The sequence below is a fragment of the Thalia democratica genome, chromosome 3, assembly GCF_965202585.1.
Source record: "Thalia democratica chromosome 3, ktThaDemo2.hap1.1, whole genome shotgun sequence".
NCBI lineage: Eukaryota > Metazoa > Chordata > Thaliacea > Salpida > Salpidae > Thalia > Thalia democratica.
In genome coordinates, this window is record NC_139167.1 from 30,077,985 (window position 1) to 30,104,448 (window position 26,464).

General features: G+C 25.9%; 1 protein-coding gene across 1 annotated transcript in view; it reads left to right on the forward strand.

The window, feature by feature from the left end:
- The first annotated feature begins 3,605 nt into the window (after nucleotides 1-3,605).
- Nucleotides 3,606-26,464, forward strand: part of LOC145832155 (uncharacterized) — a 48,143-nt gene continuing 25,284 nt past the window's right edge. The window contains exons 1-12 of the mRNA XM_082939510.1: nucleotides 3,606-4,274; nucleotides 5,479-5,562; nucleotides 6,902-7,100; nucleotides 8,280-8,448; nucleotides 10,198-10,344; nucleotides 10,745-10,914; nucleotides 11,381-11,538; nucleotides 11,818-12,005; nucleotides 14,317-14,421; nucleotides 15,259-15,439; nucleotides 15,840-16,040; nucleotides 16,459-16,506. Of these exons, the coding sequence (XP_082795636.1) occupies nucleotides 3,606-4,274; nucleotides 5,479-5,562; nucleotides 6,902-7,100; nucleotides 8,280-8,448; nucleotides 10,198-10,344; nucleotides 10,745-10,914; nucleotides 11,381-11,538; nucleotides 11,818-12,005; nucleotides 14,317-14,421; nucleotides 15,259-15,439; nucleotides 15,840-16,040; nucleotides 16,459-16,506 (2,319 nt within the window). The remainder of the gene's footprint in view (nucleotides 4,275-5,478; nucleotides 5,563-6,901; nucleotides 7,101-8,279; nucleotides 8,449-10,197; nucleotides 10,345-10,744; nucleotides 10,915-11,380; nucleotides 11,539-11,817; nucleotides 12,006-14,316; nucleotides 14,422-15,258; nucleotides 15,440-15,839; nucleotides 16,041-16,458; nucleotides 16,507-26,464) is intronic.

Consider the following 26,464-nt stretch of genomic DNA (forward strand, 5'->3'; position numbering starts at 1 on the left):
TATAAAAAATTTTTGTTGAATAACTACAAGGAGTAGATCTAGGGTGCTTCTGCAAGTATGTTTTTGTTTGTGTTGAAATTTGGTTGATGTTATTGGGGCATCAGATTGTGGTGTGTTGGTCTTTATTTTCTGAATGTCCTGTTAATGTAAGAGTGATTGTTATAAATTATTGAAATAAATTTTGTTTATTGTTAATATATTTTATTTGATTTTTTATTTTATTATTGTGTTAAATTTAAGATAGTTCATTTCATTTATTAATTTTTTATTTATATATATATATTTTATTTTTATTTTTTTTTAATTTTTTTTTTATTAGATATTATAGGTAAAAGTTTAAATTTAGTACAAAATGTTTATTCTTTTTTAGTTTGTTTATTTATTTAATATCTATTTTATTTATTATACTTACTTATTTATTTGTTTATTTATTTTATTTATTTATTTTTTTTTTGAGTTTTGAACCAAGTTAATACTAAAAAAAGTTGTAGAACACTTATTATTTTATTGATTTTAGTGTTAATGTATACATATATTTTATTTTTTTTAATACAAATAGTTACTTTTTTTCCTACTTACAGTTTTTCTTTAGTCTAGCTTGTTTTTTCTAGAACTAAATACTTTAAATTAGATATCGGTTTATCTGATTTTGCAACAGCTGATTGTGAGTTCACACTGGTGGCAGTGATCACATGATTGGATTGTTGATGTGTTTTTTGTTGTAGCGCCGGTGGACACTTACTTGGGGATTTGAGCTTCATCGTTTTCCCACACTTTGTGGTTTTTGATGTTGAGATTTTAGCCTTGTGAGTGTTTGCCAAATGGCGTGTCACCAAGGGTTTTGTTTTTTGAATAAAGGGTTAGGATTAGTTTTTTATTTTTGGTTAGTTAAACATTTTTGTTTTGTTTTTAGACAGATTTAGTTTTATTTTTAATTAAAAAGTATTTTTTTTTCTTAGTAAATTTAAAAGATAGGGCAGGTGGAATAACACGTGATGAGCTGAAACTCACTTGCATGACCTTCAGAAAACGTTTATCGTTGTAGAGGGGAGAGTGGGTTCTTCTGATGTTTTTCTACCTTTAAAAAAAAAAAAAAAAAATAAAAAGCTAATAAGAAAACTTAAAAGTTACTTATAAGTAGAGTATATGGTGTGTAAATTTGTTTTAGGTATCTTATTTTATCAAGGTTGCCTCACACTCAGGATCTTTTGAAAATCTCAGGATTAATCTGTATAACTCATGTTATAACAGTTTTTGTTTAAAAATAAATCAAGATTTTTTTAAATCTCAAATTATATGTTTTCTAGGGATAGCTGTCTGAATTGCACAAGTGTACAAAATTGCACAGGAGGACAAAATTTCACAAGTGCACCAATTGCATAAAGATACTTTTGCACGAAAGATTTATTTTGCACAAGCAGACAATTTTTTGCAGAGACTATTTTCAAGGGTTTAATTTTTTTTTTTTTATTGAATTTTTTTACTTTTTTTTATGGCTATCACTGTTACTCTTACCCTTGGTCAATAGATTTTTTTTTAATTTTTCAATTTTTATTAATAATTTTTATTAGTAATTTTTTTATTTTTACTATCACTGTTACCCCTAACCCTTAGCCTCCGTCAGTAATTGTTTTTTTTTTGTGTGTTTTTTTTTGAATATTTTTACTTTTGTGCTAAAATGTAACTCATGCAAAGTTGACCTCTGGTGGAAAATTGTTAATTTCGTGCCCTTGTGCAATTTTGGCTTTGTGCAATTTAGTAACCTCATGCAATTTTGTCTTTGTGCAATTTAGACCCGTTCCCATTTTCTAGATGTTAAATGAGATTTAGTTGATCCAGTTTCAATATTTTGTTATTTTATATAACCTACTTAGCTCAAAAACTTATTTTTTATTGATTTTATATGCTCTTTTTTTAGCCTTGCAGCTAGCTCTTAACTAATCTTAGAGTAACATTGGGACTTTGTTTTAAATCTGCTATTAATATTAATCTTTATTTGAACTTATATTAAACAGAAAAAGTTAAAACCATATGAAATAAGAACTTAGTAAGACTAAAATTAGTCACCTAAATTGCCATAAAAAATTAACTAACATGGTTAATTTATAGTATCTACAAATTTTTTTAAAATTTTTTATTAATTTAAAGTGTAAATGTTGGAACTTAAAAAACACTATTTCTCATTAGTTTAGTAAACATCAAATATAGAAGAATCTATATATAGTTTTTCTTTTCATTATTTTTAAGAAAATAAACATAATGTACAAGTAGTTTGCACTAGAGACAAAAAAAAACTCAAGATAGTTTAAGATCACTCATGACAGTTTTTTGTCTAGAATATTGGCAACCCTGTTTTTTATATTAACAATATTTCATAAAAACTTTGAACTAAATGAAATTTTTGTGACCTGTAGCTTTGAGTGTTGTGCACATATGTGTGCATAAAATCAATTTTCATTTCAAAAAACTTGAATCTAAAAAAAATTATTAGATAAATAATATAACTTTTTTGATTTATATATATTTGTTAGTATAGATTATGTTAAAATCTAAAATAAAATATTATTTTTTAAGCCTAATTAAAGGGTTGAAAGTCTTATTTTAAAAATAATAAATTATTTTAAGAATGTTATATGAAAATTAAAATGTTCATGCTCAAAGTACATTGAATTAGTTCATCATTTAGATAAGTACCATAAAATTTTGCAAAACTTTTCTAATAAAATAATATAATTCTAAAACAAGTATGTTTTCTACAGCTTATACTAACTCTTCATCAAGTTTGTAGATGGTAAATCATTTTACTTTTTATCTTTAACAATTTTACAGCAGGCTTAAGTTTTCTTCAACTCTTTTAAACTTGTCATTAGTAAACTAAAATTGTTTAACATTTAATTAAAGTTTGCGCTTAAACTAAAAAGATACAATTTTTTACCACAAAACTAAAATTTTATTGATTTTTTGTTCACATAAAAAAAGTCTGAAACTTATCCTAAAAATAAAATTATTTAGTTCAAGTGAGTTTGAAATTTTTCTGAATATGTTGATAGTTTTTATTAAAAAATGTATTACCTGTATATACTGATATACAACTAATTGAAAGTCTATCACATTTTTTAGGTTAAACACCTATTCATTAAAGTTATTTAATTTATTACTAGTTTATTTTTAAAAAATAAAGAAAATTTTTTATTCAATATAACTTGTGACTAAAAAAAGTGAATGAGTTTTATTTAGATGTTGAAATATACTAATAATGCTTACTGTTTAACTTCAAGTATTGAAAAATTAATTTAAAAAACAAGTTTGAATTAAGTTTTGTAACTTAAAAAGTGTACACAGGGAATAGTTTGCAATAAAATATAACCAAAATTATAATTATATTTGTTGTTTTCTGTCTAAAAGTTATTATAATATTAAATGATTTGTTTATTTAATAATAGTTTTGTTTTATCTTTTAACTATGAAATACTTTAAAACAGTTTACAAATAGTTGCTAGTTTGAGCTAAACATTATTAGCAAAATTATCAAATTAGAAAATTTAAAGTATGAAAATTATTTTTTATTTGTTCAATGGAATTTTACTATACAGAATAAATTTAAAATGAAGTCTAAATCTACATCAAGCTCTGAAAACAGTGAAAAGGTGGCCAGTGGAAGAGTTGAAAAGGCTTCTAAAAATGAGGCTAATATAAACGCAGAAAAAGTGTCATTACACATTGAAGCATGCGAGAAAGAACCTTCACAAAAAGAAGCAGTTTGCATAACTTCAACAAAAGACATAAAGTTAAACAAAGGTACAAAAGAAATTGTAAGCGATCTTGAAAAGTCTATTTCTCCTGACAAAAACAAAAAAGAAGCTGTGGTAGACTTGTGCGGCTCTGACAACAGCAAGACTTTAACAGAAGTGACAGATAACCCGGAGAAACATCAAAGCAGTCCTGATAAATCAAAAAACAAAAGCACCCAGGAGACCGTGGACTTTGTAAACTTGTTGAGTCCTGATAGAACAGAGCAGGTTCAAATACCAGAAAAAGCACCAGTGACTTGTGATGAGTCCAGTTCAAAAACCAAAGTCACCGAAGAAGCTCCTATGGAGTGTGTTAACTCTGGTAGCAGCAAAACTGCAGCATCAAATACCCCTCAAAATGACTCCCAGGAAAACTCAGTTGTGGATTTGTGCGATTCAGATGATTACACTGACTATGAGGAGGATAAGACTGAGAACAAGATAATTGATGGGGGAACCATCATGGACGACTCTATCCAAGAGGTTATTTCTTTGTTTGTTCTATTAAGAACAAGATAAAAAACTTAAGCTATTTTAAAGATAACTAGGTTAGTATATTATTAATTAACCAAATATTTATTGTGATGACAAAAAACTTTTCATGTTTAAAAATAAAGAGTTTGATAGTTTAAAGTATCTGATTATATCAAAACTTTAAATTATAAAAATAAAAAAGTTTAACAAACACAATAACAACATAATTTTTTCAAAGGCATATCAATTATTTTTTTTATACTTCTTTTTTTTTAATTGTTTTCTTAAATAATTATTTTAATTGTTAAAATTTGACTAAAACATGTTAAAAGTAATTTAGCTAAAAAAATTTATTGAAGTATTATAATATTAAATTTTTAATATTTTTTTAGTCTATTGCATTTAAGAGTGCAATAGCAACAATTATCTTTACATAAGTTTGAAATAATTTTTTGTATATCTATCTTGATAAGTATTTCTAGTTATAAGAAGTATTTTACATAAATAAATTATGTCTTGAAATAATCTTTAGAATACTAAAAATAAGTTATAAAATCATGAGCCTGTTGTAAATTTGTCAATATATAAATAAATAAAAAACGTTGGAGTATGTTATTTATTTATATATTTATCAAATGTGAACTATTTCAAATATTTCATTAATTATAAATATTTTTTACCAGTACATAATTTATTTTTTATTATAAATATCTTAAAAGGTTAAGCAGTTTTGGATACTAAAATTTTATAAAATTAAGATCTATAATTTTGTTCAAATTAAACTATTATAGGGTTGTCACACACTCAGGATTACTCTGACTAGTTTTTTAAAATTTCTTGGCTAACACTAACTTGTTTGAATTTTTAATGCAAAACTCAGGCCAGTTTAGATGTTTTCCACAAATCTCAGACTTTTTTTTTGTTTTCTTGAATATTGTATTTTCATTAAGCCCTTTTGTAACTATTTCAGTACTTAAGCTTCATTAACTTTTTTTCAGTTTTAAGCCCATTGTAGATATATTTATAATTATTAGCAAAGATTAACTCAGGGCAGGTTAGCTTGATGTGTTTCTTGATAGAGTATTTGGTCTTTCAGGTTGGCTGCTTCAGTTCAAAGAATGTCAACCCTAAAATCAATGTAATAACATTATTTTCATATTTAATATTTTTATTTAGCCTGTTAATTTCAAGTTTTAACAAAAACTTCTGACAGGTGGAGGATTTTGAGAACCACAAGTTTGTGAAGCATCCCAAATGCGAAAACATGGCTTTTGTTGGATTGAACAGATGCAGCAAGGTCGATTAATTAATAAGTTTTATTTATTAAAAACTGTTTTCATTGTTGTATATATTTTGTACATATTTCAAACTAAATAATAGTAAGTATCAAATGAAAGGAAATTTTTATTATGGCATAACAAAACTTTCGACTAGAAAATTTAGATTAAATAACGGACTGTAAACTCAAATAAGTCAGGGTTGCCACTTTACCTATAAACCTAGAAAAACCTGGAATTTGACAATTTAAGCAAAAAACCTGGAAAAGGTGGAATTTGACAATTTAAGCAAAAAAAACTGGAATTTAAGAAATTTTGGAAAAAACCTAAAAAAAAACTGGAATTTTGAACAAAAATCACAAAGAAACTTGAATTTTAAACAATTTTTATATGTTAAGTAGAAAAATTTTGATCTGACACAAAAAATCTACTATATAGATAATAAGATTTTTTCATCACCATTTTTTTTTATAAAAAAACATCTGTAGCTTTACAGTATCTTTTCAATGTTGTCATACTATTTAACACATTTTTTTACCTAAAACTTTAAACTAAAAATAGACCCAAAAACATGTACTTTTAAAGACCTGTAGAAATTTCTCAAAACCAGTGGCAACCCTGGTAAGTGCAGCAAAGTCAGTAATTTAACTAGTTGTATTAAAAATTGTTGACACTTTCATAGTTGCACATGTGGCATGAGGAACTTGTTGTAGTGTAACAACAAAATGGTCTACTTTCAGGCTCAGTTTTAACAATGGACTGTTAAGTCTAATGCCTGGAAAATTAAATTTAGTACTTCTTGAATGGTTTAAATAACTCTGTATGCAAATACCACTGTAGACGTTAGAAGTGTTGCAAAAGTAGTGTTACTAGTTCAAGTTTTAACCACATATCTTTATTATGATTATTTCATAAACTGACTTATGAATTATGTTTTTTAATGTCAGATATTAATAGCTTAGAGTTTGTTAGGTAGTTTAATAAAGTGATCGTGCTTAGAAAATGTTCATAACTATTATAAGTATTTCAAAATTTGTACAACACATTTTATACAGTTTTTGTTTTCTGTAAATTGTAATTAACTTTATAAAGGGGCCACGGTAAATAAAAACAATAGTCTAATAACAGTAAAATGGAATGGTACTACATTGAAAATCAGCGTAACAGTATGCTTATTCTAAAATTATAGTGAACAGGAAGTAATTAAAAGTAACTGTTTACAGGGAATAGTATTACTTGGCAAGTACATATTTAGGACTGCCATATATAGTTAAGTAAATATAGCTAAGTCTATTCAAAACGTAAAATTAACACTCAAAACTAACTAAGATGATAAATAAGTAACAAAATTATTCACAGGGAATAGTGCTACTCGGCAAATACGGGTTGTCTGTACTGAAAGGTTGCATCGAAGTGAATGGGAGAAGAATCAACCAATCAGACGAGCCGGTTCTGGTGTCAACTACACTGACTCACAGGGCGTTCAAAATACACGCAGTTTATGATGGGAATGATAGCGGGAAGAGTGCGTTGTATGATCAGTACAAGGAGTATATCGGTTTGTTTAAACTTTTGTTCTTAGAATTTTTTAAGCATTGAACATAAATTAATACAAGTTTTTGAATTTTTACAACACAAAGTTTAATTTCGTTTTACAAATATATTTTTTATCTTATTTCTAAATACAAAAAGTTTATTGTTTATTGTGTGTTGTTTTAGATATTTTCTTCTGGAACTAATATTTGTGTTTTCAATTTTTAGTTGAAGTTTTTTAAGTGTATTGTTTTTTTATGTTTCAAGTAAGTCTATCATTAATTATTTAACAAGTACTATAGTTTTTCTTACTCTTTTAATTGGCTACTTCAATGGTTATAAGAAGTATAACGGTTGTTTTATATATAAATTTTATTAAGTAATAAACAATAATACTTGTGTCTAATATTTTACTCTTAAACACTAGTTCAAACTTTCTGATTTAGGAAAAATTCTTGATTTTAATAGTCTTCAATTTGGCAAATAAACATAGGAAATTTTTTGTTGCATTTTGTATGATATGTATCAATAAACATTTACTTATGCAAAATATTGTTTTACCTTCACAATTCTTTGTTTTATGAAATTTTGTTAACACAAAATGTGTAAGCATATATTTACAGTCATTGTATAAATCACTTCTCAATAAAATACATTAGATGAAAACTTTAGGTAAACTTATACTTTTTATTACCATTACAGACAAATTAGACCCATTTGACAGTATATGGTTGGTAAAGAGCATTAGTGTAATTAACTAGATTTTAATATAAAGATTATTGTCTCATTTAAAACAATGCATGTCTGAAAATTAGTATTGTAAAAGCAAATTTAATAAAAAAAACATCAGAAAAAGCAACTTGTACTTTTGTAATTTTCCCTAAGATTTTTTAAGATTAAAAACCGACTTGTGAACTTGTAAATTTAGCTGATTTAAAACGTAAACTCATTATTTAAACTATTTATTTTTTATCAGACAAAGATAAAACTTGAATGTTTCGAAACTTTAAAATGATTTAGAGTTTTATTGTTTACTATTGTAGATATATCTATATTGTGTTTATTTACTCAAGTGTATTTCAACTTTAATTTTACACCAATGTAGAATTTTAGTATATAAGTTTATTATGAAATCTGCAATGCTATTTTTTATTTAATTTTTTATTAAACGTAATACTTTTTGTTATGTCACTTATTTCCACAGGCAAGCTGCAATCGTACGACAGCATACTGATGACAAAATCCGCATGCTTCAGTTCGAAGCACACGAGGTACTGCGGCTTCAAAGACGTGTTCAAGTCGAACCTTCCCGATGCTAAAGGCAGGATACCCGATGATATTTGCCACGGCGTTTTCTACAGCAAAACTACCAGGTAGGGGGATTGTTTGATGAAAAATAAACTTTCTGTTTGTAAATTTGTATTTTTTTAAACATTTCATTTTTTTGGAAGCTTCTAATTTTTTTTGTAGTTTTTACAACATTAGTCGGTTACAAAAAAGTTAAGAGTAAAGCTACAGTGTAGGGTACAGGGTTGCCAAAAAACCTGGAAGTCCCGAAAAACCTGGAAGTCTGGAAAAACCTGGGTTTCACAATTTGGACTAAAAAACCGGGAATTTGAGATATTTTGAACAAAATGTGGAACTTTGAACAAAAAATCACGAGATAAACTGGAATTAATGTTGTCATGACCAAAAATTTATTTTATTCAAAAACACATTTAAAGAACCTTTACAGTATATTTTCAATGTCGTTATTCTGTTTAACACAGTTTTTTACCTTAAACTTAATTTTAAACTAAAAATAAACCCTAAAGCATGTAATTTTTAAAACCTAGAGAAAATCTGCCAAAAACATTTGGCAACCCTGATGGTAGTAAAAATATTTTAAGATAAGTATTGTTTTTTAATGCAATATTGTTTTTTTAAGAGAATCATATCCCATATATTGTTTTCTTATAAGTATTGACAATTGTTAACATAGGATTTTTTCTTTACTGTAACTTAAAAACTTAACTGTGGGACTAACGAATTTAAAAACAAGTTATTCTAAAAACAACTACCTAAAATTTGTTTAAACTAACTTAAAGCTTGTATGCAGAATCTAATAAAAAATGCTTTTTTAAGGCACTTATGTTCTTTTAAGTCATTTTTTATAATTTCAAAATAATTTTGTTAAAAAAATCAAGCCTAGCTGTAGGTTAATTAAATGGTGTTTTGAAGTATTGAAAACTCTGGCTACAAATGTGTAAAGTTTTAAAGCTTTTGTTTTATCATCGACATTAAAGTATTGTTTTTCCGATTATAAAACTCTCCTAACATAAAAAGAAGTTTTCCTAACGTAGTACAATTCATGTCATATTTTATAGGCATGCATTTTTAAGGGCATAGGGGGGGGTAAACACCCTTTTTTGGTTTTTGATCTTATTTTATATAGTTTTTACTAAGCTACAAGATGCTTTTTACAGATTTTAAAAATTCAAAACAATTTTTGAGATATAGCCGGTCAAAGTCGGAGCCAACAATAGGTTCCTTATGGGAGACACAAACTAAAACGGCAAAAATAGACTATTTTACTAAAAATCTATCTTCTCCTACGTTTTTTGAGATAACTACCTCAAATTTTCAGGAAATGTTCCTTGATATATTTAGAAAATTCTGTCGGAAGGAATTTTGAAAAAAATAAAAAATAAAAATTTTATATAAAAAATAAACAAAAAAAACAGTTTTTTTTTTGTTTTTTTGTTATAAAATTTTTAATTATTAATTTTTTTAAATTCTGTTCCGACAGAATTTTCTAAATACTGCAAGGAAGATTTCCTGAAAATTTGAGGTAGTTATCTCAAAAAACGTAGGAGGAGATAGATTTTTAGTGATTTCTAGTTATTTGCTGTTTTAGTTTGCGCCTCCCATAAGGTTCCTATTGTTGCCTCCGACTTTGACCGGCTATATCTCAAAAATTATTTTGATTTTTTTAAATCTGTAAAAAGCGTCTTGTAGCTTAGTAAAAACTATATAAAATAAGATCAAAAACCAAAAAAGGGTGTTTACCCCCCCCCCTATGCCCTTAACACTTTAGAAAATTTAGTACAAAGTAAGTAGTTACAGTTTAATGTACAATTCAGATTCTACCTGCCAAACTACGGATATGAAAAGGAGTGTGAATCGATTGTGAAACAGTCGAACATAAACACAAAAGTTATGAACTTTGGAGGCAAAAATGTGGGAAAATCTTCATTCAATAGATTATTGATTAACAAGATGCTTAGCAAGTTTGTTTTAGTTTTAACATGCATTGGTTCAATTTTTTGAAAATAACTTCAAATTTTTTTATTTACTTTATATAACTGTATAAAAAGTTTATTCAACAGATTGTTTTTACAAATGGTTTATAAGGATCATCAGAGCTTATATCTTTTAAACAAACTTTTGATAATTAGACTCTCTAATTTTATATTCATTGAGTATTTTATTTCATATAGTTTTTAACTAATGTGATATCATTATAAGTTGTTATGTAGTACAGCACTGCCATTTAAATAAAAATTAGACTTTAAAAAAGCTTAACTTCTTACATTGATAGAAAGAGTTGTTTGGTATTTTGAACATCCAGGTACAAATTAGTACACTATGTAAAGTATTGATTTTTATTAGTTAAAAAACTTTACCCAGATACGAGCAAATATACTACATTGAATGCGACGTCGGTCAAACAGAGTTCACGCCCAGCGGGTTCGTGTCGCTCAACAAGGTCGACAAGAAAGTGTCTTTATTGAGCGCGCCTTACGAGCATCTGCACGAACCTCTGCATTGCGAGTACTTCGGCCACCACAGCCCTGAAAGTTTGTTGTTATTATTATATTGAGTATGTAATTTACATAAAAAACATTTTGTGTAGAATAATGTTGTAATTTAAATAAATTGAAAATAGTGTTTTGTTAATAAAGAGGTCACCACATATAAACGTTTAAGATAAAAAATAAATAATTTTTTTAATTGGAGATTTTCTTTTACTTGAAAGAAAGACCAAAGGTCGGCGGTATTTGGTAGTCTCGGGCCAAATTTCAAAAAAAAAAACTGTCCCAGTTGTAGTTTCTGTTTTTACTTTTCATAACAGACTCAAATATCTAGTTTAAGTTTCAAAATTTCCATAAATCATGCTTGAAAATTATTAATTTATCATGCTTGAAAACCCTCTTTTCAATCTAGTGTAAATTTCAGTTTTTTTATTGCGTAGACAAACTTGGCTTATACAAAATCACAACTGATCAGAGCTGAACAAAAGTATAATTTTCATCTTTTTTACAGACGATCCGGACAGATATTTGGATTGCGTGCAGCGAATTTATGATCACTACAAACAAATACAAAGCAAACAAGCGAAGAACAAAGGACCGCTTGTTATTAACACTATGGGCTGGGTTCACGGATTGGGATTGGATTTCATCATAGACATCATCAGAATTGTTTGTTTCAATCATATTTGTACTAAAATTTAAGAAATGCGCATACATTTTTGATAAATCTAAATATTCTATGAAAGCTTTTTGTGTGTTTTATGTTTTTATTAAAGTTAAAAAAAAAAGTATACATGTTGGATCAATTGTAATGTTAAATATGCTTTGATTATAATGTAGTATTTAAGCAAAACTATTCAAATAAAGTAACAGAAATTAAAAATTCTAATTTTTCGTATTTTTTATTGTTTTTCCTAGCTGTTTATAGAGTCTCGAAAAACCACTCAGGCGGAACCGAATCACGTGGTTCACTTGTCGGCGTCGAACCTGATGAACCGTAACATCCGGGAGTGTAGGTCCATGTGGAGCTCGGATTTGGTTCAGATGGACGGATACAGGAGTGAAAGGATGAACTACGTTAATTATCAACTTCATAATGTGCAAGTGACTGTGAACACCAACCATCAGGGTAGAACGTAAGTAACTTAGTTTTTGTTTTTATTTCATAATATTAATTAAGTTAACTAAGTCCAATAAAATAAGTATTTTACAGTGACGCTTACAAAACTTAAAGTTATACTTATATTTTTTAATTATGTTTTAAAATAGATTATTTTGTACACAAGTTTTATACAAAAAGATGCAATGTAGTTATATTTTGAGAAAACTTCTATTTACTACTTAAAAGTTATACTCTGAATCTAAAAAATATACACGTGTATTTTAAAGTTTATGAGTACAACCTAGCATTAGGTTACAAATTGTTCAGTACATGGTTTCCTAAATTGGCTAATCTGCTCCTTTGAGGCAATTTCGACTATCAGGGGGTAGCAAATTGTAAGGGAGCGAAAATAACTATTGAAAAAGCGAAATATGATAGAGAAGAGGCGATTATTTTTAAAGTTTCTTCCAAGGAGTTGATTGTGAAAATAAGTTTGTGAAACTCTGGTTAACACATTACATCTATTAAATCCAACCCTTACATATAATTTCTAGTGTAAAATTCGAAGAGTTTTTTTAACTACTTAGACTAGTGTTTCCCAAATATATTGGACGTAGATGCTTATTTTTTGGAGAATACTAAACCCTTAACAAGTATCATTATACGTGTTTTTTAGACTTAAACCTCTTTTAAGTCTCAGTCTAACGAAGGCTTGTGGTCTGATGATCGAATTGGTATGATCAGCCCTTTTGTTAAACTTTCCATTCTTAAATCAGCAATGTGAGTAAATTCACAAAGTTTCTCAAAGTTTACAATTACACTACATTTTGCATAGAGAAAAAGGTGACAGTATTATTTTACAACGTGCCTGTAAAATCATAAGAATGTCAATTAAGACTTTAAAAGAGATACAGGCAAATAAAATTCAGATCGTTTTTCTAAGGTATTATTAGGTAAAAGTATATAAGTAAAAAATATAGGCAATCATGATATCTCAAAGCTACATCATGCTTTTTACTTAATCACCAGAAAATTTGTTTTGTGCTACATGTTTTTAAAATAAAATTGTAATTTTCTGAAAATTTTAAATCCGAATTGCAGTTTTTATTGATTGGAAGCCCATTAAATTTTCTGCATGTCTTTCAAGGCGCTCTTGTAGATAACTAGAAGAAAGAACAAAGAGAGGCTTCATTAGAATTTTTTGAAACTGTGTTTAGTTTTGAGTTTAACCAGTTGTTAAAGTGTACTTCATACCAGTGGCGTCGCGTGGTATGTGGTGCAGAAAAAAAATCCTAGTTGCCAGTGCTTTAATTGCCCCTACTCGAGTTGTCCCTGCTCGAGTTGCCTTTGCTCGTGTTGCCTCTGCTCGAGTTGCCTCTGCTCGAGTTGCCCCTGCCCGAGTTGTCCCTGCTCGAGTTGTCTTTGCTTAGCTTTGTGTTCATTTTTTGTTTACAATCGCTTGTGGAATGATACTTAAATCTGTAACTGTTTTAGGGAATTTTCTACTTAGCTTATTTACTGCAAAATATTGATTTTGCGGTAATTCTTGAAGAAATTTTGCTTTTTTGAGTTCATTTGCGGCATTCAGCTAAGAGTTTGCGGCATTCAGCTAAGAGTTTGCGGCATTCAGCTAAGAGTTTGCGGCAGTGAAGTGAGCAAAATGGTCGTTGTCTAAATTGGAGTTTTATAAGAGATTTTGTTCTAAAAAACAGCCAAAACGATATAGATACTTAATTTATCTTACAAAATTTAAAGGTGGTGTGATTGCGGTATTGCAACACCCCACGCAACGCTCCTGCTTCATACATTTCTAATCTAAAATCTAACACTGATCTGGACAATTATAAGTCTGACGCATGTTTGTTGATTTTTCTATTAATTTATACAACGCAGGGTTTCAATTTTTGAAAGGCAATAAATTAAGAAAGCTATGTCTCCCTCCAACAAGTTTTCTCAAAAAACTTCCATTAAAACCGCCTACGACTTTTTTTTGCTCTTCATCATCAACTCCAGAATATCTTGTGTAAGTTTCAAATTATGGTCTTGTGGCCCCTCCCTGTGACCTTTTTACTGTTCATGCCTCTTTGCTGCTCATGGCTGACACCACCCTAAATTTCTGTAATGGCCCCAAAAGGGATTATTTCCAGATTTGGAAACCCTGATCTAAATTATACCTTTCAGTTTAATTAATAATGTATCTGTAGCTTACTTATTGTATATTTAGCTTGTTTTCTACTTAATTTTAGTTTTTAGTGTTTAAAATAATTTTAATTAGTTTCATCTTATTAATTCTTACAGTATTACTAATATTAATGTGTAAGTAATGAAGTATATTATTTTTCTAGGGAATTTACATCAGCAGATTTGAGAGAGTTGGCTTTTTATTCTTATTTCAGCAGGGATAAATTAGAGGAAGCTAAGAAAATTGCCTTAAATCATTCCGAAATTTCGTGAGTTGCTCTTCTGTAGATTTAAGTTGATAAATATTGTTTGCTATATTTTTAAAGTTTTAATAATTTTTATTAGATGGTTTGTATGAAATACATGCACCTTCAGGCTGCAAAAAGTTTTTGTATGCAAGTTAACTCAATTATTTAAGTACAATAGTTTATAAGTGCTTATCGTTTGTTATGACTATTCGTCATGCTTGAGTTTGAGGAAAAACTAAATAAAAAGCAACATTTAGAATTATTTTTGTCCATCTGAAAAATTTAAATATACCAATAAGTATAAACAAGTAATTTCAGCTTGAAATTTTTTATTTTTTTCTAGTTTTTCATTAACCAGAATAAACTATAACTAATTATCTTCTCCTGTATACCTCGATAAAGAAAACATTTTCTGCAATTACAGTTAATAAAGTAGTTTTTCATATCATGTTTAAAGTGATATAGCTGTTATAATTAATATGATAATTAAATAAATAAAATAAATACATTTCTAATTTAAAATTAATGAGTTAATAATTTCTCTTTGTAACAGACTAACTTATTTAACACTATACTTCACTTTTTAAATACTATTTTCTAAGTATAATAGTTACCTTTTTGTTTAAAACATTAATTTAAGCTACTGTAAAGAACTTCTCATGAAGTCTTTAAAAAGTCTGAGAATATTGATCCTGCAATTTATTTTGCAACTTGAACAGTATTTGTAATTTGAATTAAGCAAGTTATTTTATATCAATATTTTGGAAGCATTCTAATTTTTATCATAAATAAAGTATAACAATAAATGTTTTAAAAAATGATATAGAAATAAATAGTTATTTAATTTTTCCTCACCAGCATACCGAAATACGAGGGCGGCAACTTCTACGACAACATGCGAAATTCAGGTGTTCACGTCATAAACCTCAGTGACGTCATAGTTGCCAACTCGTCGCATTATCACGTAACAAGCGAGATGACGCACCTTGTTCTCAACTGCAGCGTCGTTGGGTTGTGCCAAGTCGATCAAAAATATGTCGTTAGTTGTTAATTTTGATTTATAATTAATACTGATGAAAGAATTTTCAATTTGTTTGTTAAACCAATGCTTTTAAATTAAGCTTATATAAAAGTATCATGAGTGTTGTTTGTATGTTTTCAAAAAAAATCTCCAAAACGTTTATCATAGATAAAAGTTTATAGTTTTTATTTAGCAGTAGGCTGTTTATGAATAGTATGGTAAAAAAATTATTAGATGTTATGACAAAAAGGTTTAATTCGACAAAGCCTAATAAGTATTGTCAAGTAAGAAAATAAAATAAAATTTAGTTATCACAGTTAAATTAAACATAAGGAGCAAGACACTAAAATATTAATTACAAAATTGTTAAAACCATTAGTTGGTGAATATAAAAAACGTAGACAATTTTTTTTTTTAGAAAAAGCCATACCCGAAGTACCTGGAGAAACCACCCACCAACAAGGGTTTGGGGTTGGGCATTGTTAGGTGTGTGGACCCCAAACAAAATATTGCATACGTCATCAGTCCCCTAACACCCCAGCAGATGTCCCTGGTAAATTGTATTGTTGTAGGGAATTTTCCCCTACCCAAGAACTTCACCGTGGAGGAAGCTAAAAAAGTTTGTTATATGTGTATTATTTACAATATGTATAACATATTTAGTTATTTCAGACTAAATTAACAAGAGGCTGTTGTAAAGTTTATTTTGTAAAATTAATATATTACGTTATACAAGTTTATTGTTGAGGATTTAACATGAGGATTTAATTTTTTTTTTCTGTATCAGTTTCTTAAATGAAAAAAAAGTTATACAATAATAATGCTATTTCTTAAAAGTCACAAGTTTAAGAAATCCTTAAAAAAGTTTTGAATCTATCAATTAATTAGATTTTGCCGAGTTTATAAAACATACACATAAAACTCCAAAAAAAAATTGAAACTATATTTTTAAAAAGCAAAAATTTGAACTTTATTATAATAAAATTTTAGAAAAATAAATAAAACCCTAGTTTAATTTCATAAACTTTTTTTTTCAGTTTCAAGGTGAAGAAATATGCTACGTTACGGAAAACTTCAACAAATCAGTTTACGGTACAGAAAGCTTAGAAAAAAGAAAATTCAATAGATAAATTTTTATGTTTATTTGATTTTAGAGAATTAAAGTTTTTATACATGTTTTAAATGCAAACATAGGTTTTTTAGTGAAAATAACAAACTTTTGAATAAAACTGTTAAATTGTTTAAAGCTTAGTTAATTTTTAATATTTATTGTGTAAAAACTAGGTAATTTTATTAACATTCGTGTTATTAACTTTTTAAACTTTTTAGAAAATTTACTCTATATATTTATACTTTTTATATTATTTTTTTACTTTCATGAATTTAAAAATACAGTTAAGTTATTTACCAAATTTTTTAAACACAAAACATCCCATAAAATTGACTTTTGTTGGGCTGGTTTAGTTTATGAAAACATTTTGTTAAATTTTTAAATGATAATGTTATTTATTTATTCCTGCATTTAACTGTGTTTTTTTTAAGTTAAATGTTTACATAGTTATGTAATTTTTTTAATTTTTAGACTCTGATTGTGCTAATATTTTGATGATTAAAACCAGTTATTAAGACCAAATTTCGTATTTATTTTAAACTATACATAGTTTTCAAAAACTCTTGAACTATAACTTGTTTCTTTATTATGTTAGTTTTAATAATTTGAAAAGTTTACTGAGAAATATTCATACTATTTTATATTAACTTTTCAAATTATTAAAAGAAATTTTATACTCGGTAATTCTTCGTAAATGTCTTAAGGTAACTTAAACCGGCTTATGGTTTAATGTTAGTTTTTGTTTTCAAGTTGAAAAGCAATACAACAAATAACGTACAAAATACGAAAATTTGTATTTAGTTAAAGTCATTTATAAATAAAGTGAACAGGCGTAACTTTTTTAAAACAAAGTAGTATAATGACTTTTGGTTGGCCTCTGAAGGATTTGCTGATGTCACGGAAATAACAATCTGATTTTTGCTGTTCAAATTTAGATATAGTATGATAATTGAAAAAAGGTGATATAACAACAAACTTAATTTTAAGTTTTCTCAAAAAAGCTTGCATTACAATTGATAATATTGCGAATATGTTACTACTGATAGTAAAAAACAAACTTTTAGATAAATTTAAAAATTTTTGTAAAGTTAATTCAATGTTTAATAGTTTGAACATTATTACTGATAGCTTTTTTCAGAACAGTTCTGTTTTGTTGAAATTGTACTTTTTTTTTAAATTTTGTACAAAAATTGGATAAAATATTTTTGAAGAGCATACTATTTTACTATGGATTCTAAAACAGTATTTTGTAATGATTTGGATATAGTTTTAGACATTTAATGAAGAAAGCTAACATGTTTTTTAATTAACATAATTGGTTTAACTTAAAAATTTGACTTTTGTTTAAATATAAATCATTATGTATAACTATTTTTATCCTTGCAATAATAAAATAACACTTATTATAAGAAAAAATTCTATTAACCATTTTCTAAGTCAGAGTTCTTACAGTGTGCAAAAAATTATTTCACCCTGCACAAAAACCTTCCTAATTGAAAAAATAAAAGTTTTTTATATTGGAAAAAATTAAATATAACATAGTTAACTTTTATTAAAACTTAATATATATTTTTTTAACGTGTTTTTAGAATCGTCTTATTTTTTACTCTAATATGTAGTATTTTTCAGTAAATTACTATGCATGAATTTTGAAAAGGTTGACTGGTCTAAGTTTTCATGGCTAGAAGCTGTTATCATTTCAGTAACAAATATTATAAATAATGATATATAAAACATATTTTTCTTACAATTGACTCTAAAAAATATTTTTTAAGAAGACGATTGAAAACTTTGACTGTAGAAACTTTTACAAAGTACAAATGTTTTTAGTGTTGTTAGTTAATTTTTTCTGAAAGTTTAAATGCTCAAAAGTAAAAAAGAAAATCTTTTTAAAACTTAACTTATTAAAAACTAAATTTTTTTTATTTGTTTGTATTTGCTTTACTGCTGCATTACAAACGACATGTAATAGTTTTTAATAATTTATATATTAAATTTGTAGATACAAGACTTAGTTTGTTGTCTTAAAGTAAATACAGTTATGTGTTCACTTTCAGCATAGTTTTACATATAACGTCGACAAGAATTATTTCACAAAGCTTAAAAAGAAGTACGAAATAAACATATTTGAGCTTCGTTTAATTTTTTTTTTCAGAATAAAACTCAAAATGAAGATTATATTGATAACGAAATTAGTATGTAATAAAAAAAAAATTATCGTTTAAAAAACATACCCATTCATACAATAATTTAGCCAGGACTCTGTAGGCATTTGTTGGTCGCAGACAAGTTTTAAAAGAGAAATCTTCACAATTTATTACTTTAAATCTTCATTGCATACCACAGAATTTTCAATATGATCTTTAACATTTTAGAAGGCCAGATTTACATGCACCAAGTGTTTTTTTTTTATTGGCAAACGAAATTTAAAATAATATTTAATGTTAAACAACTAAGGGTAAAAACTGAAAAGAACAAAAATTGACAAAATAAAACAAGTGGATTCCTCAAAGTTTTTTTTTTAGAATTAAAGTTTGTAGCTAAAATTTGTTGCTTAACAGAGCTTTCAAAATATAAATTAAAAGCAAATGAAATAAACATTTCCAAAAAAGATAAAAATAAGTCACAGTGACTCTGAATGTAAAATACTGTTATTAGACATAAATATACTACACCCCAAAGCAGGGTTTCCCTAGCTGGGCCAAGTGGCACCCTTGGGGCTATGAGCAGTAAAGTGGCCTATAGGTCATAATTTAAAACTTACACTAGATATTGTGGAGTTGGGGATGAACAAAAAAATTCTAAGACGTTTATAATGGTAGTTGTGAAACTTATATTAGATGTTGTGGAAAAGAATTAGGGGGCCATAATGCGAAACTTACCATAGATATCCTAGAGTTGATGTTGAAGAGCAAAAAAAAAGATCTAGGCGTCTTTAATCTAATGGTAGTTTATTATGGAAAAAGTTTAGGAAATTCAGGGGGCCACAAGCTGTAAAAGGCCATCTTTGAAACTTACACTAGATATTCTTGAGTTGATGAAGAAAAGCAAAAAAATGGTTTTAGGAATTTTTAATGGTAGTTTTGAGAAATCGTCAAGTTGCGTTAACTTAAGGCTTTTTTAATCAAGCAGTTGTAAGTATTATGCTTTTTTTTACAATAAAGCTTCTAATTTATTCAATGAACTACAAAAATATATATAAAAACTCTGAACTTATAGAAACTTCATTTACAACAGCTTTGCCTTAAAAAGTATAAGTTCATACACTATTGGATTATAAATAACATTTAAGAATTTAGTAATTATAAAGTATATATATTGCTTGCTTGATTTTTAATATTTCTACATTGTGTATGTTTTTACATAAATTAATATATATTAAAACTGTTGCTAAAAGTTTTAGCCTGTTTTACGCTGTTTACGTTTATTGTTTATATTACTAACTAACTTATTAATATGAATAAGCTTTGAAAGTTGTGGAAACTATATTATAACTTAGTTATAGGTTTTCATGTTTATTTAAATAGACTCATTTCGTTTTTTTTTTTAATAATATTTGTAAAACAACGAATTACCATGTAACTATGTTGTGTTCTACTAAGCAAGTGATATGTTTAAGCAAAAATTTCAAAATATTTAAAAGTCAAAATAAAGTCTGATGTTATTGAATTAATGTTTTTACTAACTTATTATAAATTTATTTTGTATAAAAATTTATTAATCATTAAATATATAAACGAAAAAGGTAAGTAATAAAGAAATTGAAGAATTTTATAACAAAAGCGTGTTAATGAATACATTTTGGTGGAAAAAGATACTTTTATGCAAATAGATATTATGTAATATTTTTCAGTAGGATAAAAGTGACCAAACTTTTTACCACAGTTTACAAAGAAATATTCAATTAGTCAAAATAAACATAAAATTTAATAGTACATACTAAAAACCTGATGTACATTTCAAAACAGTGATCGTTATAAACTAATTAAGGAGTGTTGTTGAATTTATTTATTTCCAAGTCAATAATTAATATTAAAAACTAATCTTTTTTAAAAGTTTTTTTTTATTAAAGTACAAGCATATTTTAAACAAAACAGCTTTAAATACTTTCGTTTTACTCTTTAAAACTTTTAAAAAATTTCGAAAACTTTAATAAACCTATAAAAAGCAATATAGGAAACGAATAAACAAACAGTTATTTTACAGGGCAAAAAAATAAAAATATTTTAGTTAATTCGCATACTATTTAAACCTAGTTATCCAAAACTTATAAATTTCAAAAAAGAAACAAAATATAACAAATTAATAAGTACAAAAATTGAAATTTAGGTCAGAAACATAACAAACTTTTTTTTTGTTTAAGTGAAGAAATTGATATTTTTGCTGACGTAAAATTTGAATTATTTTAAAACTAAAACAAAAAAAGCTCCAAATACTTTAAGCATCCGAATTTTCAGATTTTTTAGCTTCATCTTGCTTTCGTTGTCTTCTTTCGTAAAATCTATTAATTAGTTTAAGTTAATTTTGTAAACTCTACAGTGTTAAAATTTTCTTTAATAGTTTTAAAATAAACTTGAAAGAATAGTACTATGTTCGTGTTTTACTTAACTTTTTCGAGCAACAAAAAAAACTTTTGAAATTGTAAACAAATATATTTTCAGCATTAAGTTTATAACAAATTGTTGAATTACTCAAACTTAATAATTTCTAAAATCAAACGTTGAAAAATTTTGAAATAAGCTAAAATAAATAATTTAAAAAATAACTGATGTTACATAGCAGTGTGTAAGTAAAGTACTTTACAAAAAAAACTGTTATTACTTTAATAAAATAAACTAACATAGTCAGCACCAGTCCAAAAATCATGAAAATAAAACAAGTTATCAGCAAGTCTTTGTTTTTTCTTTCAATCCCTGTAAATTGAAGATAATTTCTAAAAGTGGTATACTTTTGTGTAAAAATTTGTATTCATACTCTATATTTGATAAGTAAGGATTTAAAGTAACTTAGCTTGTTTTCATTTTTATTTTAAAGATACATTCAGATATATAGTTATAAATAACTTTTTCGATCAATTTGTTAATTTGTTAAAGATTCAGATATGCTAAATACAAACCAAATTAACAAATTTTGCTATAATATAATGAAATGAAATAAAAATGGTAATAAGTTTTCGAAATATGTTAGTAGCTTTAATTGCAAAAATTTTACTGCAAACTAACTAAGGAAGTTTTGTATACAAAAACATGTTTATTTGAATATTTGACTGGTAATAAGCGAAAATACTTTGTTAATTATTGATAAATCGGTTTTATTCAATAAAGCCACGTTATTAACAATTAAGTCTTTTCTTTTAAAAGTATTTGCTTTATTAAATAAACAATCAAGTTATACAATGTTTTCACATCGTAAATAGTTTAGTGTTTTCATCTGAATAATTCGCATAAAGTATGTAATTTTTTAAATAAAAACTAAAAAGAACCTTTTTTAAAAAAAAAAACAATTGTATCTTTCATTACAATATTTTGAAACAAATAACAGCTCTAAAGAGTTCACCTACGATTAAATTTTGTATCATTAAAGTCATATTTATGTCTACTTTAAAACAGATTATACAATAATTTGTTAATGTCTCATAAAGTAAAGCATTTAATGAATTTATGATATGTTGTAGACAATACAGTCATTTATAAACTACTATAAGAGTTTTCTTAAGCTTCCATCGTTTAAATCACAATTTGGTAAACTGTAGCCTGCAAGGCACTTTTAAGCTGAAAACTTACTTTTTTAAAACAATTAAAAAAGTTTTAGTGGTAAACACTTAAAACTAAGCGCTTATTTGATAAATAGTTATTAATACTGCTTTGCCATTGATTATTTTATTCACATTTTACTTAAGAGTAGTATTTCTGTATTATTACTATAATTAATTTACATAACTGCAACCCAAACAAATTTATTTTAATAAACTTGGCCGGTGACTTTTACAAGGCTGTCGACCCTGGTTTAAATAAAAGCTTACTAACCTTCGTTCATATTTTCAACTATTGCGTCATAAGCCTTTTGAACTATTTGTTCATAGGTTGGTAGGCCATTCGTAACTAGCCCTTCTGTTTTGTTTGTAGAAGTTTCAGTCATTTTTTTGTTATATTTCCTAAGAAAGTCTGTGGTTTACTTTATGTTTAACAAGACACAAGTATTTTTTCTGTGTACTAGTAAAAGTTTTTAGAGAAAAATAGCATAATAATTAATCATAAACATACAAATAGCGTTACAAACTTCAATAAGTTGAAACTATTGCTAACTTGTTAACTGAGTTTGTTGTTAAAAAATGTTTGTAGGATAGTTTCTAAAACTTTTATTAACGAAGCTTTAAAGATAAAAAAAAAATCAAACTAGAAATAAAGTGTTGAGTTTTCATTCAATTCTAGACTAAAAATTTTACTCACTTGCTATTTATAATATGCTTAATATTAATTTGTTTATTTTCGTTTTTATTGAGTGGAACTATTTAGTTTATTAAGATACATTTTTGCAAACTTTATCAGTTTTTTATATTGTTTAACATTAAACTTGTTTCTTAAGTTAAATACTTAACTAAAGTTTTAAAATGATGAAATGTTTCCGATACAAAAATTTTTGTAAAATTTTTAAACTATGCGAATTTCAATAAAGGTAAAGATTTCTTTTATGAATAAACTATCGTATAATCTTTTAATATCATAAAAGTACAATAAGCCTACTACTGATTTTAAAGTTTAAAAGTTACTAATTATCAAAGAAAGTAAGTCCTAAAACGTAAAACCATATTATAGTCATATATGAATATATATATTAGAAAATAAAAAAATTATTTAAACTTAACTATTTTCTACAGAGCCCACTTGAAGGGCTTTTAAATAATTTATTAGAAAAATGTAATTTTTAAAATATTGTTGTTTTTTTTTTTGTATAACTTTTGCATCTCTGTTTACCAAAGTGCTATTTATTTTAAATTGTACCAGCGGAAGATTAAAAACAATTTTTTTTTGTCTTTAGGAAACATATATTCTGAAATTTTTAAACCGCATTTTCCTAATAAATTAAATATATATATTATGTATAGATAAAAAGTTTTAATTTTTTATGTTTAATTGCTGCTGAGATTTTCAAGTCCCAAAAACTTTCACCATAAAATAATTTAAAGTATAAAAAAAAACTAAACCTTTTTACTGACAATTTCTAATCTATTGCTTTTTTTAGTTTTCCACTTTATTTCAATTAGTAGCAATCGAACAGCAAATATGTTTAATTTTTTTTAGGTTTTAATTTATAAAATTTGTCATTAACTTCTACCCTATAACTAATAAATGATCAATGATAGTTGACTTTGTAGCACAGAAGCTTAAATAAAGTATAAATTTTTTTACACAACTGTATTTTAATTTTCTCAATAAAACTTGCGATTAATGAGAATGTAAAAGGCTTTTATTAAAGAGCTAAAAAAACACGAAAACAAAAGCAATTATATGCAAAAAACAAAAGCAGTATAAATTTAACGAACTTTTTAACAAAAGAATGTAAATAAATACCGCATTTTTTCAAGTTCAATAAACTAAAAACACACCTGTAAAAGATAAAGTTAATTACTAATAAACAAATACATTTAAACTTTTTTAACTTCCTTTAACTAAAGTTTTGTTTAGTAAAAGTTCAAGACCCTTAAGAATTTATTTAAACATAAAATGTTATGTAAATAGTAGTAAGTTTAAGAATGTTTTTTGTTGAGCATTTCAAAATATGTATGCAACTAAGTAAAATTTTAACATTTTTAAATTAGCTGTTAACATAATTTCTCCTTATGATACAAGTAAATAGTTACAGTAGTATTTCCAATTAATTTAAACCTTAAACTTATTACAAAAAATTTTTAAGCTTAGTGTTTAGACACAATATTACACAGCTTTAAGTTTTAGTCTAAAAATTTTTAATAAAACCTTTAAAGTGTTGTAAATACTTGTTTAACTAAAGTCAAACACATTAGTTAGTTTAATACAATTAATAAAATATATTTCAAGTATATTATGTATACTTTTTTTAATCTTTTGACACTCTAACTTAAAATATGTCAAGCTTTTTAGAGTTACACACCTTATTTATTTTTGGCCATCAGTCAGCTAACTCTTGCTGATTCAATGATATGTCCTGTTCAAATTAACAAAAAACCCGGTTCAAAAAATGCATAAACAAACTCAGCTTTTAGCTAAACAAAAAAACATTTATTACTATTCTACTAAAACAACCTAATGAACAGAAAAAAGTATTAAGCTTTGCTTTGCCAACAATTGTTTAATCAAAAAATGTTTGTGATCAGTATTATCTTATCTGGAACAATGGAACTTTAAACGTTTTAGTATAGTAATTCTTTTTTTATGTGCCTAAAGAATAGGATTTAAACAACCAAAGCAATTAATCAAATAAAACAACGCGACAAATTTTGAAAAAAGATTGAAGTTACTGGTATATAAGCATACAAAACTACAGTTTTGCCTTATTACATTTTATACTGCAGAAAAAAAGCTTTACCACTAGTTTATGTTTTTCTTTGTATGCATTTAAAACTTATTTCTAATGTAGGCTCTTACCTTGTAAGGCTTTTTGAAATTTTAATTTTGTGTTAACATATTTCTGACATTCTAACTTTAAAAAAGGTGCTTTAAAAGTGCACGAACAAAAACTGAAAGAAGCATAAGCACGTTTTTTTTTTAATAACTGAAAAAGTTTCAAACCTAATTGTTTAATCTTTTTTTTCTTAAATAACTATGCTTGTAAATCTTTAATTTTCAAATATAATTTTATTTAAAATGATTATTGATTTATTCATAATAATTTAATAGCAAAAGTGACCACGATAAAAGTTCAGCTCTATCATTAAGTTGTTTTTTTAATTTTTATAAAAGGAAGCATTACACTATCTATGTTTTATTAAAAAAATTTAAACTCTTTTTCCACTTTATATTTACTTCTTTTTAAACCAATATTTAAAGGTCACGAATATGTAACATAAATTTCAAGTAAAACTTTTTGAAAGTTAAGATGTTTCTTTGAACAGTAAAGTAAAACCTGAAATAAATAAAAACTGTTTTTTTAACTTTTTAAACAATATATTTCATAATGATAAATCTAGCACGTGAACAATTTTGATTGATAAGGTAATACTTAAAAGATAAGAAACATTTTTTCTTACAAAAAAAACTTTTGTTCAATATTACGATACTAAGGTTAAAAACAGAATGAATCAAAGTTGATTTCTTTTGTGTGAATTGGTATGTAGATTTATAACCTTACTTATTTATTAAATCTTAAATATAAGCTTCAAAACTTACTCAAACGACATACCGTATAAAATATAAATTAATGATTTTAACTTTAGTACAAAATACCTTTTTTTTCTCGAAAATGCTTAATTTTTTTATTTCTGTTAATGATATAACAATTTAAAATTTGGTTCGAAACTGGATCTTAAAAATTTATGTTATTGTAATCAATAAACTATAAGGACATTATATTTAATAGCTTTTTTAGATTTAGATGATATAATTTTTTTCTAAATTTTAAGTTTTTAATCTTTATAATACATGCTTAAATTCATTTAATAGCTTCAAAAATATACGGAAGTTATACAAACTATATGTAAAATATATAACAACCTGTGTTTCAAAGTTTTTGCTATGCGTTTTAGTAAACCTATTTCAAAAATAAATCAAGTTTCAACTGTTGCCTTTTAATTTAAAAAATTTCAATTAAATTCTTATATAACAAACTGTTAAACAAGCGATAGTACAAATACTTTCTCATATAGTTAAATATCTTGTTTTAAGTTTGCACAAAACTATATTTATGGTTTTATTTTTTTTTTAAACTATCAACCTTACATACATCTTTAACTGCTT